The 14344-nt window shown below is 38.4% G+C and overlaps 2 protein-coding genes across 2 annotated transcripts in view; both read left to right on the top strand.

Moving 5' to 3' along the window:
* The window catches only part of LOC134226060 (ral guanine nucleotide dissociation stimulator-like 1), a 230919-nt gene that overhangs the window by 135118 nt on the left and 81457 nt on the right, over nt 1-14344 (top strand). The gene's annotated exons all lie outside the window — the stretch shown is intronic.
* LOC134223201 (protein obstructor-E-like) lies at nt 398-1014 on the top strand. Its single transcript, XM_062702342.1, has 2 exons — nt 398-508; nt 566-1014. Exons 1-2 carry the CDS (start codon nt 502-504, stop codon nt 961-963), a joined length of 405 nt encoding a protein of 134 aa, XP_062558326.1. The 5' UTR covers nt 398-501; the 3' UTR covers nt 964-1014.

Genomic DNA, 14344 nt, shown 5'->3' with positions numbered 1-14344 from the left:
GTGGGAAATTGGGCCAAACAATAGCTCTTCAACGAGAGGAACCCCTAAACGAAATACCTTTCTCGGTTCAGTTGTTCGCATCCGATTTTCCTCTTTTCGTTTCCTTCTTCTCACCTAGTTGTATCCATGAAGACAAGGTTTGAGCACATGGATGGAGGCGAAAATTTATGTTATCGAAACCACTACAGTGAGTGAGCACTTTGCACATAGGTACCTACATATATGTATTTTGCTATGAGATTATGAGTTGCTTATCTGTTACTGGGTTCCTGACCTATCGCAATAGGATTACTTCAAACTTACGCGCCTACCGAAATTAAGACCGGATACAAGGTTTTACAAATCGAAAGTGTCAATCAGTATGAAACCGTTCAATCATTCGCACTGTTTTGTGAATGGAAGAGTGATTTTCAATATAAGCTTGGTCTTGGTACCGAAGATTAACTAACTTCATTGTTTATATTCCATTCGTTTTATAATCCAGTACAGTGCGTCGTCATAATGTTTGGTTAGTTATTTTTTTTAACCCCATTCGTCCCGTTGTAAAAGTCTAAAATTTCCACAGCACTGGTAACAATTGCGTTGATGGTCATCGCAATTCTTCCCGAACGCATCCCGGCGCAGCGAACCGTAGAGTGTCATCCCACCGATACTCACTTCGTGGACGATCCCCGAGAATGCCACATGTACTACACGTGCTACCAGGGGGAATCGTTCCCGATGATGTGCCCACCGGGATTTATGTTCGTCGAGGCCCTGCAGGGCTGCTATCAGGTCCCAGTGGAAGAGTGTTTTCCGTGTCCCGCTGCTGGATTCCAGAACTTCCCGCATCCCAAATCGTGTCAGAAATATGTGATGTGTTTCCAGGGAGCTGCCCATGAAATGACGTGCTCGGCGGGAATGTTGTTCAATCCGGTGTTTGGCCAGTGTGATCTGGAGGCCAATGTGGAGTGTGCGATTTAGGTTCTAATACTAATCAAGTGGTGGAATTAAATGGGATAGTACTAATTTATTTGATGACACATTTTTTTTGTGAAACCCGTGCTAAACCGCGAAATGTTTTTTAGTAGCTTTATAAACAAGTGAATATTTTCATTAAAATAATATTTAACAATTCACTTTACTATCTCAAATTTCTTTCTAGAATAGTGGGCAGAGATATTGAGTTTCCATTTCGAAAACGGATTTTTGTAAAATCTCATGCAAACATAATGAATGGCGGAACGAATTCTTCAATTAAATAATACAAGTGCTTAACTAAGTAAGTAACAGTAGTTATTTGCTTTCGAATGTATTGTCCATTGCGCTAACTATCCAGGGTTAAACAACTACAAGACAGTATACTTCTTCCTTGTTTCTGTTACTTCAACATGGGAACAAGATTCTTTCAGTGAAAAGATGAGTTACCATCAGCTTGATACAGGCACACAATTTCATCGTCTTGGTTAATTTTTTGCTGTTAACAAGTTGATAGCTCGAGGTTCTATCATGCTTGATCCATGATTATGCACACAAAAACAACTAAGAACTTGATTTGCAGACAATATAAGAAGATGGAAAAATCTTTAATAATAAAACTTGCGTTTCCCACCGCCACGGTCCGGTTGTTTTCAACGAATGCGCCCAACCCCTCGTAGTTAGTTGGTGTCGTCATCGTATATTTATGTACAAAGCGCTTGGCTGGCGGTCAGCGTCAGGTCAGAGCCGGTTCTTCCCTGCGACGAGCACCCACCTATTAGTCTTCACCTTCAAACAAAACTCTGTCGGTCAACTTCAACTGTAATCAGTAGCTTCAGCAACAACAACCGCTGAACGGTCAATCTTGGCATTCCTCGTTTTGGTTGGATGCGTTTCTCGTGATGTTTTTTTGCGAATAGTGCGCCAAAATCCTCGACCACAGTAAAATGGCATCAATAACAAATGAATGAATGAATAGTCTTTCTTGAAACAACAGGTGGGTGATGCTGAAAAATTCACCACATGTGCAGTGAAAACTGAAATGATATTAAACCATACAAATGTTACAAAAAATGTTTTCAATCTAATACACGAATCTGTTTGTTTCCTATTAGTTTAGCGTAATTAGTGGTTAGTTAGAGATTGAAACTCTTTACAAACTATTTACAAGTTACCAACAGAGAAATCAAGGTAGAAATAATAAATTTAAAAAAAAAAAATCCAAGGGAAAAAATTAAAAAAAACTAGCATTTTCAAATGAAAAATTATAATTAAAAATGTGTTATTCATAAAACAATAATATGTTCCATTTTAAAACAAAACTTACATAAATATCTGCAAATTTTTCCACAAAATCTGTTTTTCCATAGAAAGTTAAATATTTTCCACAAAAAAAGGAAGCGGCTATGGAAAGTTGCAATCATCGAAAACAAAGATCGTGGAAATCCCGAATTCTGCCGTAAACGCGACAGCTGTATTCCAGCAGAAAGCGCAGCTTCCCTATCTATATTACCGAAAGAAATATGTTCAAAATCGACTAGAACGTTTTCTATTTTTAGACTACGAGGTACCAGCAATTTGAAAGGAAAGATAGACGAAGGTCCTAGGCAACACTGTTCATGGTAACTCATTTTTCCAAAACGATAAGTTTTTACCTGTCATTGTCCCACTCAACCCTTCTTCTGACTTCCTACCCTTCACTGAAGGCAAAAAAATCTGATTGCTGATTTAGCAGAGAAATAAAAGAAAATTCGCAAAATATTTGATTCCAAGAGAGCGAGACCCTCAGAAATCCTGAAAAAAGCTAAAATCGATGAATTAGGCTTTTGAAATACAAAACTGCTTTGTCTCCTGATCGTCTAAAACTCCAAGAATGCTTCCAAATTACAATTTTCAAAAAAAAATCTCCGCTACATTCTTCAACGTGCCTTGCTCGTGGAACGAAAGTTAATCCAAACCGGATCTTTAGCTCTGACCTCGGCGTTTAGGATTGAGGACGAAGCGCATTGAACCTAACGTGCGAAGAACCCGTCTGCCCCCCTCATTGTAGTTTCCTCACCGGAATTAAGAAGTACTTCCCGGAACTTATTTTTGACTCGATCTCCGTGGGGTGTGATGCTAATCTCTTCAATGAAATAACAGACAACCAAGCTTTCAACACAGGCCATCTCAACTGGGTTAAGGGGCCAACTGTCAGAAGTGAACGGGCCCATATTGGTTAGATCTCATTGGCCACCTCCAGAAACTTACGTGATACCCCTCCGTGGTACCTTTTTGGACTAAAACGTATCATACGACAGCATTTTCTACATAAATCCTTGAGAATAATCTTCTGATGAATCTGTAAAGGAAGACAGATTTCACAGATTTGTCTGATAAGTCGGTAATGGTCGACAGACCTCAATAAATCTCTCCTGGTTCCCTCACGGGATGCTACTGCAATTCTGGAAAGAATTCCAACCCATGCACAGTGGGCCACGTCGTAAAATTAGGAGGAAAAAATTATTTTCACCATAATGATAATATTTTAGGATCAAAATGTCTTCAGCAATGTCAAAGCTTATTATTTAAGCTTTATTTTGAAGTTTGTTGCAATAGGGTGCCCCTTTACGTTTTGAGATAAAATTTTTAACTTCTATATTTCTAATTTTAGCATTGTACGATGCTCTAGAAAGTTGAACATAGAAAGAAAACATTGTTGTACGTCATTTGTATCATTTGTTATGATAATTTTAAATAATTATGTTAGGGTGACCCTAAAAAATCAATATTTTGATTGTAACTTTTTAGTTTTAATTTTTATCGAAGTGACTTCTTCTACAAAGTTTTAGAGCATAAAAATGCACGTTTTGGTTACATAACCGAGTGAATTCATTGGTGGATTGCAGAGATATCACTGTTTTTCTTGAAAAAATCCGTTGATTCCAAATGCCTGTATTTTTGAATGGGGGAAAAAAGGGGAACCATTTTTCCCTGGGTTAGACAGAGAAAGGGCGAAGGATTGCTCTGCATATTTTGGTATTGGGGAATTTGAGGGAATTTGGGGTTTTTCTATCATTTAAAAAAATGGCTTTATGTACGAGGAAATCAAAATAATCAGTTCTATAGGTGTTATAAAACCGAAAATTCCGCCCAATTCGTCAAAAAACAAAATTATTTATAGTAAACATAATTTTCTAATATATTTCCAGCGCATCTTCACTTAATATATGATGCCTTGCAACAATGACAACTTTTGTGATAATTTTCCAAGGCTCTCATAGATGTGAAAAATATCTTCACAGTACAAATAGCACGTGCTATCCAAGCATTAACCGCCGGAATGCACCACGTGGCAGCCATATTTTAAAAAATGTCGAAGTAGCTTTTTTTCCGGAGGTATGCTTTTATTAGGCGACTATCTGGCGCGTATTTTTCGTTGCGACTAAAAATGAGCGGAAGAGCGCCATAATCAGTAGAATGAAAAATCCACTTTCCCCATACTAATTCCCATGCAAACTTGAAACGGCTCGTGCTAAATCAGTTGTTATCCAATTTCGCTCGAAAAACCAAATTTTCCTTACCACCCTAGCGATTTTGAAGTAAAATCGATTGAACAAGTCTCGTAAAATCGATTGAACAAGATGTAAATAACTTACGATTACGGGCTGTTCAGTAAAGTTGTCACGTCGATAAACGTTGATATTATTAAACATGTTATTCTACCAATCGGTATATTAAGTGAAGATGCGATGGAAATATATGAGGAAGTAATGATTACTATAAACATTTAGTTTTTGATGAATTGGGCGGAATTTTCGGTTTTATAACACTTATAGAACTCATGATTTTGATTTCCTCGTACATAAAGCCATTTTTTTAAATGATGGAACACCCCAAATTCCCTCAAATTCCTCAATACCAAAATATGCTTAAAAACCCTTAGCCCTTCCTCTGTCTAACCCAGAGAAAAATAGTTCCCCCTTTTCCCCCATTCAAAAAACAGGCATTTGAAAACAACGGATTTTTTCAAGAAAAACAGAGATATCTCTGCAATCCACCAATGAATTCACTCGGTTATGTAACCAAAACGTGCATTTTTATGCTCTAAAACTTTGTAGAAGACGTTATTTCGATAAAAATTAAAACTAAAAAGTTACAATCAAAATATTGATTTTTTAGGGTCACCCTAACATTATTTTTTGAAATTATTTTAACAAATGAAACAAATGACGTACAACAATGGTTTCTTTAGCAAAGTGCCTCAGAATTAAATAAGGAACAACTTTCTAGAACATCGTACAATGCTAACATTATTTAGAAATAAAGAAGTTAAAATTTTTATCTAAAAATGTAGTGGGACCATCCTATTGCAACAAACTTCAAAATAAAGCTTAAATAATAAGCATTGACTTTGCTGAAGACACTTCGATCCTAAAATATTATCATTATGGTGAAAATATTTTTTTCCTCCTGATCTCCCGGCGTGGCCCAATGTGCCATGCTAGCAACACTTTTTAAATACTTTAACGAATAAGCTTCAATCGATCCTATGAAGGGCATTGAACTTTATCAACCATTGTCCATAATTTTAGTCGATGAAAAATTTATGGCAAATTGATTAAATTTTAATAAATTTTAACACGCTTGCGTATCGCATTCAAAGTGTAATTATAGACACTTCCGAAGGAAAGGTAAAAACAGCGACATTTCCGGGTTAATCGAAAAATATGCTGGAAAAATCGATGGAATTTCATGGGAGAAAACGATTTTCATGAAAGCTTCCTCACAATTACCACTGGTTGGGTTTATGATTTTCTGTTGCCGGAAAACTCATGGAGCCAAAACGCTTTTCAGCTGGTAACTTTCTGCTTAGGTGGTGCGTGGAGGCGCTTGGTACCTAGTAGGTTAGTGCTGCTGCTTTAGTGTGCCTTACCTGGGTAGGTGTTATTAGAAACATTCAAACGAAACTTTTTTGATTTTCATATTTGATAAAATTGTTTGATGGAATCGCGATTGATAAGACGATCGGATGTATGGATTCAGAGGAATGAGGAATGAGAGCATATTTTTACACTGTGAAATCATTTATTTTCATTTATTTAGTCTACATCTAAACAGATAACACTGAATCAACAATTTGAATGCGCCCCACGCTCGCCAAGTCGCTTTGCACCTAGGCTGCCCATCTCGCTCGCTGTGCTCCACGCCGTCTCGTACCTGCCGGATCGGAAGCGAACATCATCTTTGCAGGGTTGCTGTCCAGCATTCTTACAACACGTCCTGCCCATCGTACCCTTCCGGCTTTAGCTACCTTCTGGATACTGGGTTCGCCGTAGAGTTGGGTGAGCTCGTGGTTCATTCTTCGCCGCCACACACCGTCTTCTTGCACACCGCCAAAGATGGTCCTAAGCACCCGTCTCTCGAATACTCCGAGTGCTGCAAATGTCCTCTTCGAGCATTATCCATGTTTCATGTCCGTGGAGGACAACCGGTCTTATACGCGTCTTGTACATGACACATTTGGTGCGGTGGCGAATCTTTTTTGACCGCAGTTTCTTCTGGAGCCCGTAGTAGGCCCGACTTTCACAGATGATACGCCTTCGTATTTCACGACTGACATTGTTATCAGCCGTTGGCAAGGATCAGAGGTAGACGAATTCCTCGACCACCTCGAAGGTATTCCCGCCTATCGTAACACTGCTTTGACGCATTTACCACCAGTCCAACTTTTGTTGCTTCCCGTTTCAGGCGGGTGTACAGTTCTACCACCTTTGCAAATGTTCGGCCGACAATGTCCATGTCATCCGCGAAACAAATAAATTGACTGGATCTGTTGAAAATCGTACCCCGGCTGTTGCACCCGGATCTCCGCATGTCACCTTCTAGCGCAATGTTGAACAACAGGCATGAAAGTCCATCACCTTATCTTAGTCCCCGGCGCGACTCGAACGAACTGGAGTGTTCGCCCGAAATCTTCACACAGTTTTGCGCATTATTCATCGTTGCTTTAATCAGTCTGGTAAGCTTCCGAGGGAAGCTGTTCTCGTCCATAATTTTCCATAGCTCTACGCGGTCTATACTGTCGTATGCCGCCTTGAAATCAACGAACAGATGGTGCGTTGGGACCTGGTATTCACGGCATTTTTGAAGGATTTACAGTAAATATGTGGTCCAGTGTCGAGCGGCCGTCTAAGAAGCCGGCTTGATAACTTCCCACGATCTCATTCACTAATGGTGACAGATGACGGAAAATGATCTGGGACATCACTTTTTTTTTTTAAATCTTGCATTTATTTGGAAGGCTCATTTGCCATTTGGCGTTACGGAGCCGGATTTTTTTTACAATTCATTTTACAATTTCTGCTAATCAGGGATATCACTTTGTAGGCGGCATTAAGGATGGTGATCGCTCGAAAGTTCTCACACTCCAGCTTGTCGCCTTTCTTGTAGATGGGGCATATAATCCCTTCCTTCCACTCCTCCGGTAGCTGTTCAGTTTCCCAGATTCTGACTATCAATTTGTGCAGGCAAGTGGCTAGTTTTTCCGGGCCCATCTTGATAAGTTCAGCTCCGGTACCATCCGTACCAGCTGCTTCATTGGCCTTTAGCTGTTGGATGGCATCCTTAACTTCCCTCAAGGTGGGGGCTGGTTGGCTTCTATCGTCCACTGAACTGACGTAGTCATCTCCTCCGCTGCCTTGACTTCCACTGCCTGTACTCTCAGCGCCATTGAATGTTCCTCGTAGTGCTGCTTCCACCTTTCGATCACCACACGTTCATCCGTCAAAATTTTCCCATTCTTATCCCTGCACATCTCGGCCCGCAGAACGAAGTCTTTGCGGGATGCGTTGAGCTTCTGAGCTTCTGCGTGTTTCTCGCACTCCGCTTCTTCCAGACGGCGTTTCTTCTTCTGAAAAAGGAGGGTCTGCTGTCTCCGCTTCCGTCTATAACGTTCCACGTTCTGCCGGGTACCTTGCTGCAGCGCGACTAGGGACGGGAACGGTTGATATTTCTTTTTATCATTTATTCTGCCACGCAGTCACAGAAAAACAAAACCACGGCAGCCGCAGCAGCAGCCACGACCAAGCAGACGACAGTCAGCACATGATTTTATTATTTTCTCTGCCCATAATTAATGTTTCTGTACGCTCATTTCACGACGTATGACTGTTTTAGGTGGTAAATGATTATTTCATTATTCCTTGGTCATTCTTTCTAGGCTTTGCACCACTTGCAATTAAACTCGATTTTGTTCTGTTTGCGCTGCGCACGAACCGAAACAAGAAAATCTCATGCAAATGCTGACCGCATCGACGGCTCGACTATCATGCAGCAGCAAACAAACAGTTTGCCTCATCGACAAAAAATGTCACAATGAGGCGTACATTTTTTTGGAAAACCGTTTCGGTTTGTGCGGGGCGTGAAATTTGACCGGATAAAATGTAAACATTCGCATAATCACAGTGTTTTACTGTACATTTCCCAACACTGAGCGCGACCGCCCGCGCTGCATCATTCTCCTCCAGAATCTGTCTGTACTCTTCGTCGAACCAATCGTTCCGTCGACTTCGTCCCATATACCCGACGTTGTTCTCCGCTGCGTCGTTAATGGCTGTTTTGACTGTATTCCAGCAGTCCTCAAGGGGGGCCCCATCGAGCTCACCCTCTTCCGGCAACGCTGCCTCGGGATACTGTGCGTATGCAGTGGCGATATCAGGTTGCTTCAGTCGCTCTAGGTCGTACCACGGCGGTCATCGGTACCGAACATTGTTGATGACGGATAGTTTTGGGCGCGGTCCGAGTCGATGTTAGCGCCACGATATCACTATGGGGCGACTCCATGCAAAGTTGTGGCCAATAATATTTTGTTTTTGATTTTCTGTATTTTTTATAGCATTCTAGTAAGATTAGCATAAGATTAATCATATTTATGTATTTTCATCGCATCCGGAAGTTGTACTGGTACCCAGTAATGAGATACGTATTCTTGAACGATAAACTTGAACGATTGGTTTTAACTTTAGGGGCAGTTCAAATGCAAATTAAAACTAGAATAAGGTTGCTGTGCATAAGATTAAATAGTATATAAACGCCGATCAACATGCTGGACGCTCTACAACATCGAATCTGCTTTTCTTAAGGTCATTCCTGACTGAATCCAAGTTTCAAAGTGCTCGCGTTTACGGAGGCACAGCACTCGATACGGAAGCAATACACAACTGTCATTTTTATTTTCTCACGCATGCTGCGACGCAGCAAAGCTTAATCAATTAAAATGACAGTTGTCCGCCGCCTCCGTATCGAGTGGCGTCGCGAAAACGCGAGCACTTCGAAACTTGGATTCTGCCAGGAGTGACCTTAACGTCATACATAACAGATCAATTCATTACTCGGACCCAAACGGACGTTATACACAGATTTATCCGCAGCATTCGACAAATTGAACAACGAAATCGCCATAGCGAAACTTGATAGATTAGATGTCGGTGGAAACGTCCTGAATTGGTTTCGTTCATCCCAAGTAACATTTTAGGTTTTATGATTCACTACAAGAGTTTTTGAATCCTACTGCAATAAAACCCTAGTCAAGGTAGTTGTTTCTTCATCGCTTACACCAAAGCCTCTTGTAGAGCAGCATCTGCCTAGTTGGCCCACCACCCTTGAAATAGCTTTGAAGAGTTAATGTAAGACATACTTCAAAATTAGAATATGACAAAACACGAACTCGGCATTGAAAACCTTTCGAAATCGATTTGATAGCTACTTTAAAAGTAAGTTGGTATTACTTAAAACCATTTCTAAGCTACTTGATCTCGATACATGCGGAAATCTCTAGATCTAGGTTTATTAAAACAATAACATGAAAAAATAAAATACGTTCAGTCTCTGCAAAATAATTTAAAGTTTACTATCTACAAAACCAAGTTTCCAAGTTTAACCATCGATAAAAATTATTAAAACAGAGTATATGTGTGGTAGCTCAATTTTTAGTGCCAAATTAGATTTATTGTGTCATATGGTGTGAAACATCGATATAATTGATGCGCTCTCAGTAAACCACGTTTTAACAATTATTTTTCAATAAAACGTATTTATATTAAATTTGAAGTTTTCTGCAAAATTACTATTATTGTTTTTTTTAATTGTTATTAGTAAAGTATCGTATATCGTATCGTAAAGTATCGTATATAGTGTTCATAAAATATCGTAAATAACTATGGATCTAATGCAGTTTAAATAGATATTGGAATTCAAAGTCTCTACTAATGTAGAGAAATAAATATGGCGATGGCATTCGAGATGATTTTTCATGATCCATTTGTGCAAAATATTTCGCTTCGATAAAATCAACTATAAGATCTTAATAATTAGAAATGACATTCATGAAGATCGACTGGCTGTTTTAAGTGCCGGTTGGCCATTTTTCAACTTATATGATGACCATAATTAGAGGAAATTTGACAGTTCAAGTAGATCAGAAAAAAACAAAGGGCATATAGATAGATGTTACGGATTGAGGAATCTAATTGGTCATTGATTACACGTAAGTACAAAATAATGCACTCCGCTATTTATCGTTTGTGTCGGCTACATAAATGCACATTGCCCGATCCCCGTGTCACCGTTAATGTAAAAGTGAAACGTTTAAGTAGACTGAGACGGGTCTACGCACCATGTAGTATTTCCTCTATGTTAAGAATCTATACAATTTTTCACCTCGCGATTTCGGAAGTGCAAATTTCGATATGATTTTGATTATTGTAGCTGGAAATGTGTCAGCATATACATTGTGAGTAAGCACGCAGCTTCATTATATTTCAAAGCTATATATTTTTGCTTTTTTCAAAGCTATTATTTCTCATATTATATATTTTTGTTTTTTTTTTCAATTCAATGTTAGCGTATTATGAGGCTTTTTATTTAGCAATCATAAATGCCAATCAATCTCAAGTTAAGCCAATTTCAATGTTCGAAAGTAACTTTCATAGTTACAAAACGATTTTAAGAATTCTTTCATAGTGACAAATAAAACAAACATTAAAGAGCATTATTGCTATTTCCCAGATGGGCTTAATCAAGGCATGGATTGCCCTAATAAAACCTTGTTTAAAGTTTTCTACTATCCAAAATTAATTACCTGCTTCAAAAGGGTTTGACAACAGCTAGAAAATCAATACTAAGTTATGCGTGTTAAATGCTTTTTCTAAACTGCCGCAATAAAACCACAATAAAAAACTTCGAATGCCAAAGAGTTGTGAGAATGTTACTTGGGTATCTCTCTGAGCGAAGACTTACCGTTGCTTTAGATGACTTTCGGTCAACTAGTTCAGTGCAACATCTGGTATACCTCAAGGCAGCCATCTTGGACCGTTCAAATTCCTCCCGTACTTTAACGACGTCCATCATGTCATCTAAAGTCCGAGATTAACTTTCGCAGATGACTTGAAAATGTTTTTGCGCATCAGGTCACTCGATGACTGCAATTTTTTTTCCAGGATCAGATTAACGCCTTTGTGGATTGTTGCTCCATCAACAGATTGGTAGTGAATCCTGCTAAATGCACGGTCATTACCTTCTCCCGAAAAAAAAACAGGATATTGATTTCGACTACAAGCTACACGACTATAGAACGCGTTCACAGTGTTAAAGACCTTGGCGTCCTATTAGATTCGCAGCTGACTTTTGGGAAGCACATCTCAAATGTCGTGGACAAAGCCTCCAGAGCTCTTGGATGTATTTTTGAAATTGCAAGAAACTTCTCCGACGTATATTGCCTTAAATCTCTGTATTGCTCACTTGTACGTTCCACACTCGAATACTGTTCCGGTTTGGAACCTTCAATTATCCTAGATAGTAAAAAATATGCGCCTTAAAACACTTGTTTGACGATTTTTTTCCTTTCCCGCAAAACAATTGCTCGCCGAAAGTCTGCGTGAGTAAGCATCGTGACATAGAGCGAGAATTACAATCCCTGGTGGTGAGGGAACGTCGATCCAGTTGTTGCGGAGTACACAGACTGTAATGAAGCATTCAAAGCGGCCTTGCTGTTGAGGTCGTAATATTATTTGTGAAGTTACAATTATTTTTGGTGGAATCAAATGGCATTGTATTAGATCATCTAATGTCAAGAGTAGTCATCGCACGAAAAAAGCTCTATTTTTTTCTAAATGATTGTGGAGACGCATGGTACATGAGATTTGCATTAAGGGATTTTTTCATATGCAATTTTCATTTTCAGGTACTGCCCATAACAGCAACTATCCCATTCAGATGAAAAAACAAGCTAGTATGGGACAGTCATATGGATCACAGCAGATCGAGCATGCTCCAAAAATTAATAAAAAAATATTTTTTCGTGATTCGGTATTATTTATAAACAGAACAAAGTTTCCAATAATTTCCAATAAAACTGATTAAATGCTTATCTTATATAAATGTAATGATAAAAAAAATCTTTGCAAAACCTTTTTGTAGTTGCAAATATGGTTCCGATCATTTAGTAAGAATTTGAATCATTAACGAATAACTCATTACAGAGGCCAAACTTCAAAATGTGTTCTATGGTTGACATTATGTGCGTAATTTTTTACTTAACTTGATGCACAAAATGATAATCAATTTTAACCATAATGTATTAGTAAGTGTAACTGGCGCTTTGGCTCCGTATCTAGCGGAATTAATACAACGAACAGTTCAACAAAGTTGTAGGTAAAATACTTCAATATATGACCATCATACAACCCATTTTAAAATTCACCTTCTGTCATGAGTCAATCATAATTATTGGAACCATCTCTACATAGTTGTTTTGAACGATTTTGCACTATTCAAATTTTTTTAAAAGTCTATTATGAACAGCGATTATAAAAAAATCAAATGAACCTTGAAAGGAGTTAACTGGAATGTCACGAACTTGTCTCACAGGCTAGCTGAGTGGGTGGTAGGCGATCGGCTAACCAAAGCGTGATGGGGTATTTGAAAATATGCACCACCACCGCACCGTGTGGTGGCATAGGCAGTAACACCGACGGCAGCTGAGATACTGCTTCCTACGTTACATTTAGCTATGAGTTTAGCATCAGGCACACGTTTGCAGCGTTGCAAGCGTTAGATAACTGAGGGTTTGAAGTATAACGCATGGATTGTAGGAATGCTCAAAATAAAAGCTTGGCATAGCTTCCATCGATTACAAATAGTCATGTTTTTGGTGAAAATTATAAAGTAGTAATTGCATACATTTTTACGTTTTGAATTACAAAACTCTTTTGACGCAGGACCACGTCTTTGTTTTCGAATATTGATAAAAATGAGATTGTCTCGAAAAGGAAGGTTTTGGAGGATTAGGATTTTCATGACTTTGTCATGAATCAATCGATTGCAAATTTATCTTAGATTCGAAATCACTATTGATATCTAATAATTTCCAACAGTAAACTATTGATTTGTGCTCTGTTCTTAAACACAATTTTTTTTACCACAATCAGTTAATTATCGCATGATGGTACTCCCCTCTAACAATTTACACTGATACAATTAATTAATTTAAGACAAAAGTTCAATTACGCAATTGATTGGTGGGGTAAATGGTAGGGGAGAGTGGTCTTCAACGTATTGAAAATATCTCACAATATCGCTTTTACTAAATTTTTTTATGAAATGTTTCAACGCTAAGGATATGAACAAATAACTACAAGTTGTTTTGAGTAGAATATAAATATGATGTGTAGTCAGTCTTGTTAATTTTTAGAATTGACGGGTTCTACTTATCTACGTAGTCATACGTCAGTGGATAATTTTTTTTTCAATTTTGGGATATTTAAAAAAAAAACTTTACATTGATTTGGAAAAGGGAACCGAAAACAAAATAAAATCGATTTCCTTTATATTTTGACTAGAATGACTGAGGTTCTAAAATGTAATGCCTTTTCAAACGAAGAAAAAAAATCTTACAAAACCATCTTGCTGAATTTTGGAACATCTCCACTTAAAATAAGTGTATCCGTGGCTTAACGTCACTAACACAGTCGATTAGCTGAATTTATTTTCCCCTCAATACCACGCTGTAACGCAAAACGTGTTCACTGTCGTTTTGGTAGTGGTAAGGAAAAACTCGACAGCATGTTAAATCGCATCCATCGCTGTCCACAGTCGCTTGGTCATTACCAACAACATTGAACACAAGCGCCAAAAGGCAGAAGGAAATTTTACGTAAAGGTGTTACTGTAAGATATTTTGATTAGTAGAATAGTAAATGAAATAATTTAGGAACAGAAATATCTACATTTAATAGGAATTTCCACCGAATGGTTTTTCTCACATATGATTCATAACAACTAAAAAGTGAGAATCATAATTTAAAAAGCGCCGTCGTCAAGCATCGGAAGTTTAATAAATCGACGTCGAT

Source organism: Armigeres subalbatus, chromosome 3, assembly GCF_024139115.2.
Source record: "Armigeres subalbatus isolate Guangzhou_Male chromosome 3, GZ_Asu_2, whole genome shotgun sequence".
Taxonomy (NCBI): domain Eukaryota; kingdom Metazoa; phylum Arthropoda; class Insecta; order Diptera; family Culicidae; genus Armigeres; species Armigeres subalbatus.
The sequence above is the reverse complement of the archived record's forward strand: the minus strand, read 5'-3'. Positions and strand labels throughout refer to the sequence as shown.